Source organism: Halyomorpha halys, unplaced genomic scaffold (genome assembly GCF_000696795.3).
Source record: "Halyomorpha halys isolate HHAL.00 unplaced genomic scaffold, Hhal_1.1 Scaffold50.1, whole genome shotgun sequence".
NCBI lineage: Eukaryota > Metazoa > Arthropoda > Insecta > Hemiptera > Pentatomidae > Halyomorpha > Halyomorpha halys.
The window spans coordinates 418,396-427,206 of NW_027106849.1; the positions used below are offsets into that span (position 1 = coordinate 418,396).

The 8,811-nt window shown below is 32.1% G+C and overlaps 1 protein-coding gene across 3 annotated transcripts in view; it reads right to left on the reverse strand.

Annotated features, from left to right (window-relative positions):
• LOC106690322 (streptococcal hemagglutinin) overlaps nt 1–8,811 on the reverse strand; it is an 11,320-nt gene that overhangs the window by 1,676 nt on the left and 833 nt on the right. Inside the window, exons 1-2 of one of the 3 annotated variants that reach the window (XM_067045145.1) lie at nt 4,464–4,592; nt 7–833 (exon numbers count right to left, since the gene is read on the reverse strand). In XM_067045145.1, coding sequence (XP_066901246.1) covers nt 7–832 — 826 coding nt within the window. In that variant the 5' untranslated portion in view covers nt 833; nt 4,464–4,592. Of the gene's footprint in view, nt 1–6; nt 834–2,270; nt 2,292–4,463; nt 4,593–8,811 lie in introns of those variants that run through there. The other 2 variants (XM_067045146.1, XM_067045147.1) reach the window with 2 other exon arrangements.

Below are 8,811 nucleotides of genomic sequence, written 5' to 3' on the forward strand. Positions count from 1 at the left end.
AGGGAGGTGTTGAAGCTTCTCTGACAGCTCGACCAAAAGGAGTTGATAATTCCTCCACTGGTGTATGTGAGGGAGGTGTTGAAGCTTCTCTGACAACTCGACCACAAGGAGTTGATAGTTCTTGAACTGGAGTTGTTTGTGTGGAAGATATTAAAGCTTCTCTGACCACTCGATCACTTGGAGCTGTTAATTCTGCCATTGATATTGTATGTGTGAAAGGTGTTGAAGCTTCTCTGACAGCACGACCTCTTGGAGTTAACAATCCTACCATTGGTTTAAGTGAGGAAGTTGTTGAAGCTTCTCTGATAACTCTAGCAGTAACAGATGGGGTGGTAGTTTCTTTTTTGAAACGCATCTTTGAATCTGCTGTAAGTTCTCTTTTAACTCGACCACTTAAAATTGTTACTTCTGGTACTGGAGTTATATCTGAGGAATGAGTAAGCCCTGGTTTAAATATTCCATCAGGATGTTGGATGGTGTTTTTATGGGCAATACTCATTCCAGAAGATGAAAGTGATGACTCAGTTGTTGCTACATCTGCCTGTGGTGGAAGTGCAGATAGTGTTTCTTGTTTTTTGTCAACAGATAAAATGACATTTATTTGTTGATCAAAGGGTGGCAATCTTATCTCAACTCTACCAGTAGACGTTAACCCTTTTTGTTCTATATATTTCTTGAGAGCAAATATAAATGGATCCTTGACGATTATAGCAGTTGAACTTAAGGACACTCCCTGATCAGCTCTTAAAGTGGTTTTGAAGACTAATACCAAAAAACTTGTATTGACAATTAATATTAGTAGCATTAAAGCAGCCCATTTCAAATTTGCCATGCTGGAAAAAAAAAAAATTATTAGTTTTTTCAGTTACTTAGTTGGTAATTAAATAATTAAGTTTATTGAATATTCCATAACAAAAATGTTCTTTAGCATCAATACCAAAAATGAATAATGAATAACTTCTGTATTAGTCATGATTACCATTCTGAACTATTCAGTAAACAGACTTATTTTTAATAATTCATAAAAATTAAAAAAAAAATTAAAATGTTTTCTATAAATAATAATAGAAATTATTATTTGATTTTAGCCTCTTGTGGACATTATAAAATGAAACCAGCGATATTGGACAGTCTTCTTTAATCTCAAGATGTTAGAAGGAGATTAGTACAGTCGTAAGTACCTAAAACAGTGTTTCCCAAAACATAGAAGCCTAGAAGTCAATGGACCGCCAAGCCAAAAATTGAACCAAGAGTGGCCCACCCCCACTTTAACTTAAGGCATAAGCATATTTCCTTCAGAAAATATTTGAAAATTAGGAAATTTAAAAGTGCATTTTAAATCACTTTTATTATCCATTTAGCTGTTAAAATCTAATTGTAAACTAGCAACCAAACATCAGGAAAGATAATTAATAAATTACTTCTAAAAATAAATACTCACAAAAATGTGTTACTAGACACTCACATGGCGCACAAATAGGCTTTTGTGACCCGTACTGTTATGGACCAACCTGTCATGACCTAACTGCCAAGATATGAATCACTACAGACTTTTACCAAACTACCATACATTAATTTTTAATACTTTCAACTTTCAACCATTTAATCTATTGTTGTATTATTACATATATTATAGCGAATAACTTTAGTACTGGCCCCCCTTTTGATTAAGTGACTACCTTACAGAAAATATTATCTGCTTCTGCAAGGATTTAAAGCAAATATCTTTATGACTTGTTTTCCCCTACACAACTGTGAGCGAATCCCTTACAGAGCGAAGTTTCAATCCTGAGGGGATTAACTACAAGTACCCGTAATACAAGCCAGTCTTCATGTCAAATCACCTCCTAGATTTAGAGTACCTCTCATCTTAAATTGGTGCTGTAACTAATTATAAACAGTCTGTCGACAAGTTGAAAAAGAATACTTTTTTGAGAATTTAAAATTGTATCAAATGTACCATTGACAATCAAAGGTTACAGTTGAAAAGAAAAAGTTACAATGAAAGTAGTTTAATGTAAACGAGTGTTTAAATTTTTAAAAACTGAGCTGAACAATACAGAATTCACTTGGCCTAGCTTAAATGTAATGTTTTTCATTTATACTTTTATACTTTAACTTTCAAGATATCCGAAACATTGAACGTGGATGAAAAATGAATAATGGACTTATGTTTGAAAATTTAGTGGCTTTAGTTTAACTAATATTCAGTAATGTATTTAGTTGTAGGTGGACTGTTTTAATTTTAATATATTCATCAGGTTAATTACCTTAGGCAGTCTCATAATAATTTTTGATTCACATATATTAGATGATTTGCCTGAGAACCATATTCATCTCTATTTAACAATTTTAAAATAAATAATCTTATGCATGAATGCCCACATTTTTAAAATAAAATTTATATATTTTTCATGCGTTAATTTAATACAAAATAATACCTTTAATCTTTTTTCTCCATTTTACAGGACATCATCTGTTTTTGAAATTAAAAATATGTATACTATCTGGTTGATCATAATTTGTTTTGCCTAATTAATATATATATATATTTATATGTATATATATTAATATATATATATATATGTATATAATGAGTATTGTTATTTGTAATTTGACATTTGAGTTTGCAGTATAGATTACACTGGTGTTTTGTACAAATGTTCTGAAGTAGGCAGTGGTCAGTTAAGGATTTCTCTCTTCCATAAGTTAATCAAAGTCTTATTGTAAATCAGAATATAAGTCAAAAAATTATTATAAACCAGATTAAATTCATATTTTTAATTTCGAAAACATTGAAATTCGTTCAGAAAGACAATGAATAAATATTCATACAATGAAATCCTGTAAAATGGAGAAAAGAGATTAAAGGTATGATTTTGTATTAATAATTTATAACACAAAGCCATAAATTTGTAATCAAATATTGTAATGTATATGACTTATAATAATTTATTTTAAAATTATCTATGGATTCCGAACATCCCACTCTACTATCCAGCAATGTCATCGTGTAGTGGATGTAGTCTCGTCTTCTTTTGAGTGCGGAATATACTCCACGGGAGTCTTTTTCGATGTAGAACAGGCTTTTGATCGAGTGATTACAAACTCCGTAAATTCCTACTTCCTACATACTTTCTCATCATTTGTTCCTTTCTCATTGATAGATTATTCCAAGTAAACCACAATGGTTCCTATTCATCCCTCTATTCTCAGTCCGTTGTTCTTCCTCAAGGCAATATCCTTAGTTCCATCTCCTACACCGTCTATACAGCTGACATTCCAACCAATCCTAACACTATCCTCACCACATATGCTGATGACACATGTGTACTTGCTGTTAATAATAACCCATTACTGTTAATAATAACCATTAATTGTATCCCAAAATCTCCAATCCCATATCACAGCCCTCGAAGAATGGTGTCATAATTGGAGGATTAAGATAAATTCCAACAAATCCCATCAAATCACCTTTACCCTTCGTCGTAAACCTACTGACTGCCCTACAGTTTCATTTAATGATGTTATTCTTACCCCTGTAAAACAGATCCGCTTCCTCAGACTACATCTGGACAAATGACTAACCTGGAATCCTCACACAAGACTGAAAAGACAGGAAACTGCACATCGATTTCGACTATTAAAGCACTTTCTAGACAAACGGTCTAAACTTCCTACACATTACAACAGACTGATCTACATAACTGTAATAAGGCCAATCTGGACATATTGAGTTGAGCTTTGGGGCTCCACTAAACCTTCGAATTCCTTTCGTATTCAATCCTTACAATCCAAAATCCTTCGTAAAATCCTCAATGCTCCTTACTTAAAGACCTTAATGTTCCCTATTTAACCGATCTAACCCAAACCAGATATCACTCCTTCCATTATAAACTCCCTAACCATTCAAACCCCCTAGTTTCTAACCTTGCATCCTCTTCCATTCCTGACAATCCTCCAAGGCGCCTGAAAAGAAGATGGCCATGAGACCAGCTAATTAGAGTGCTACCAATGGGTAGTTTCTCTACACCCTTGTAACGCTCCAATTTAACTTAGATCAGATTTATTAAATGTATTATAATGTACAGTTGTAAATAGCAATAAATAAATATTAAAAAAATATATATATTATGTCGTTCAGAACTAAAAATGATTGAACATCTATAGGGTGACATTTTGAGAACTAAGAGTGTTCTAATCAAAGAATATGACTGTATTTCTTGGAAGATTATTAGCAGACCAGCTTCTTTCTCAAAGTATCTCTTATTACTATATATACTATATTCCTAATCTGATTCGTATGACTTCTTTTATCTATTGCACTAAACCAGAATTAAATAATGATTCTAAGCCACTTTTATTTGCCTCTGACTGTATAGACTACATTTAAAAACTCAATTTCTAGTTATCAAAAGTTAAGGTATCTAAGAGAGAGAGAGAGATAGAAAGAGAGTACTTACATGTATTGGATCCGGCTTAAAAAGGACTGTGAAACGCCCTCTAAGTTAGCTGTATATATAGTCACCCTTATCTGCAATCCCCCCTACTGACGAATTTCTTGGAAAAAGAGTGGGCGATTGTTAAATTATTAGAAATAAAGGTGAGCGGTTATCTGAATTCTTGCAAAAAAAAAATAAGTAATATCAAATTTCTTTTTATCGGGAACTTTCTTGTACTTTGGTATCAACTGATGACTATTATTAGTAATCCTAAACTTATCAACATTTTTTTTTAACTATCAGTATAGTTAATATCAGTTAAATATCAAAAATATTTAGATAAGACTGCCAAGAAGCAACACAATTGGTTTTTTTGTTTTAACACAATAAATAACATAAGCTTGTTTGAATTGTGTCTTTCATGATTCAATAATATAAAAAACTAAACAAAGGTTGCATTATGAAGAGCTATTTGTTTCTTCAATACTTGTAAGGGGTCCTTGTAAAAACTTTCCATCATACATATAAAATCATTTAAAATTATGTTGAAAATGTTTGAGAACTTTTTCATTTATGTTTATTTTTAATATGGGTCTTGTTGAAGCCTTTAATAAGTTTCAACAATTTTAATTTACAAATCACTCATTTAATTTAATTTGTAGAGTGTTGGTCAAATAAAACTAAATTAAAAGAAAAAACAACATAATATGTATTGAAATTATGACTTTTATGTTTCTGTTACCCATTACTGTGTCATATCCCCACTTTATTTAAGCTGAGTATCCTATTTAAAGAGGCTATTTACAGTTGATAGAAAAAAAAGAGATATAAGCATGTCATTTTAAATAGATAATGAACTCCTTGTAGAAAACATAATTATTTTTAATAAGTATTTAATTGATTTTTATTTTATTAGACTCAAAGTTATTTTGGATTAAGGAAACAATTGGTAATCATAGCCTAAATATATTCCAACTAAGTCTAGAAAATGAATTATTTCAAGTATCAGTTTGATATTGAAGTTCTAGGAAACCTCTTAAATCACTAAATTCATATTCATCAGTATTTCAAATTTGGAAACTCAAATCTTAGACTACATTAGTATTTAAAGAGAAAAGGAGTATGTTGAGTTAGGAAAATTTATAGTTCATGCTATTATTGTTATATTAAGGTATAGGAAACCCTTCCTCACCACAACCGATTTGAATCTTTTGGGAGATACATGTTTATCTGTAGATCCTATCGGAATCTCATGCTGCTAACAAAGTACATAACAAGTAGTCCTTAGGTTTAGATCTAGTGATATCTTAAGGTATAATTATTATCTTTTTTAAATATTGCAGTCTGTAGAAGGCCAGACAGGCTTCACATTTACAAAGAATTTGCTCAACCTTTTCTTCATCCTTTAAGTACAAATACCAATCTACCACTAATTTTGTCTTGTTGAGATAACGTTTGAATAAACAGTGGCAGTGAGTAAACCTGGAATTATTCTCAACTCAAGGATCACTATTGAGGATTAGATTAGTTCTCAATTTAGATGGAGTTAGATTGCTCTATATCACCTATCTATAGTCACCATCCTGGGAAGGTACAAAACCTATTCTGGCGCTCTCCATGACTCTCCAATAGGACTAGAGAGAGAAGCTCCTTCACCAGCAAGTTGTACTCATGATGAGTCCAAGAAAACCTTTGTACATGGTTTTGTTAAACTGTTGAATTTTAGGTAGGAACAAAGTTGATGTTCGTTTTTCACTCCTCAAGAAATCTTCAAATTTGAATTTTCATAGCTAATTGAAAAAATAAACATTTTTAAGTACCTATAATTTTTTTTTTTTTTTTTAAAAACATCCATGTCTCAAATAAATTTCTAATAGTAATAATCAATAGATGAGTATAAAATATGGAATAATTTGGTAATTATTAGATTTATTTTTTATTAATATACTTGTTTGAGAGTGGTTTAGTTTCTTTAAAACAATTTTGATCCTTTTTCTCTCAACTTTATTCTTTTTAAACTTCCGACGTTTCGACCACTTAGGTCATTTTCAAGGATTCCTACAAACAGCTCCTTTTAATTACTTTTATAACAATTTCCTTCACTTACATACTGATTATATAAGTCAGTATGTAAGTGAAGGAAATTGTTATAAAAGTAATTAAAAGGAGCTGTTTGTAGGAATCCTTGAAAATGACCTAAGTGGTCGAAACGTCGGAAGTTTAAAAAGAATAAAGTTGAGAGAAAAAGGATCAACATTGTTTTAAAGGATTGGTAATTATTGTTTTTCCATAGTTGTTATGATGGTCAGATTTTACTCCCACTTACCTACATATGAAATATATATGTCATATACATATTGTCATCCCAAATAATAAAGAAAGAGCTGCTTTGAAATGTATAGGAATTAACTTCATCTCAAAGTAAGAGAGTAAATGAAAGTTACTTACTACAATGAAAATTTATTAATATATTATGTATTAATTGTTTGTTTCAACATTAGGTTATTTAAATTTAAAAACACAAATATCTTTTGATCTTTTTCTCTTTGTTTATTCTTTATTTATTCTTTGTTTATTCTTGTTGTTTGTTTATTCTGTTTATTTTCTTTTATTTGTTTATTTTTCTCCTATGTTTCGGCCCTCTGGCTATTATCAAAGAGAGCCTTAAACAGATTTACATTCTTATCAAAAACCTACCTTCTAAAAATAAAGTTCTTTTGGTAAGAGAAATAGATTTTTTTTTAATGACCCACTTCCCGGTCATTTTTGAAATTTGGGGTGGGGATTATCTTTAGGTAAACAATCTGTTCTAACCATGGGGTGAGGGGTCAAGTTTTCATTTTGTGGGACTACCACAGAAATAAAAGTCAACCTCACAGGCCGAATTTGAACCAGCACTGCTGCAGTCAGGAGGCAGCTGTTTAACTCCCTCAGCTACAAGACTCAGAGAAATACAGTCGATCAACTTTATGATTAACATGTTTAAGTTCCAGTTTGTCAAATTGACAAATTTTGTCAAGCCCCAAAATATCTTAAACACTATAAATCTGATCAAAGAGCAAAAGTTGATTACAATTGGTTCATAAATGAAACGTTTATAGGGCAAAATGTGTTAAAAAACAATGTTTTTTATTCTTAAAATTGTTTTAAGACTTCTAATAAGTGCAAATGATATAAAGGGCACTGAAACACCGAAAAATAGATGTCTATGCAGAATTTCATGTCATTCGGGTTCCGCTTTATACTAACTCTGATTGTGATGTAGATTTAGACACTTTCTCTTATCATATCAGATTATATTTCTGTAAAATTTCTAGTTTTACGACCTAATATTTCCAAAGATCTTGAATGCCTTAAACCTTTTATATTGAGAAAATTTACTCCCGCGGCATTTGTTGTTTCCGATAATTTTTCATATGGACTTTTTTGCTTCGTGAGACAGAATGCTACCGCCTTCTTCTTGATCGAAGAATTATTTTTTTATGACTCCTTTTCTGGTCATTTCTGACATACAAGGTGGTTATCTAGAGGTAACCAACCTATTCTAACCATGGAGGGGGGATGGGGTCAAGTTTTTATTTCGCAGGACCGCCACAAAAAAAAAAAATTGACCCTCCAGGTTGGATTCGAACTAGCGCCGTCGTAGTACCCAGTATACTAAAATCTGTCCCCCAACCACCTGAGCCATGGACGGCCCACTCTCTTATATCGTATAGCTAAGGCTAACACCACAAATGGAGTAAGGATTAAAGGGTACCCTTTCAGATCCCTTCCTAGTGAGGATTATCTGCCTTCTCACTTTCTCTTATACTTGAATGACCAGGCACTCGTTGATATAGCCAACCCGTACTATGTTGGCTAAGGAGAGAAAGTTTAAATTGATCTTATACTCTTTTACCAATTTACGTCTGACTGCCACATTCCTTCTCTAGGTCTACCCATTCTCCACATGCCTGCTCCCAAACATTTTTCCATTAGAGATCCATCTTTGTAACAATTTACCCTACTAAATGGTTTATGTGAGGTATATCTATCATCTTAACACTAAGATATTCCTTGATCTGAGTACATAGCTACAAAGTATCTTATCCCCATCAATCCTGCTGAACCATCTCCCATTTTCTTAATGTGTTACAGATTTCGATTATGTTCCCTACTTTGCTAGCCTGTATACAGAGCTAAGGTTTTGAAATCCTATCACTACATGCAGCGGTGTCACATTCAATAGTACCTCCACCGTTGCTGTAGGAGTGGTACACATGGCACCAGTAATGCAAAATCATAAAGCACACTAGCCTTTACCATTTCTCAAGCAAAGCCCTAAGTTTATTGGTCATGGCCTTATGCCACCATAATATAACAATATATA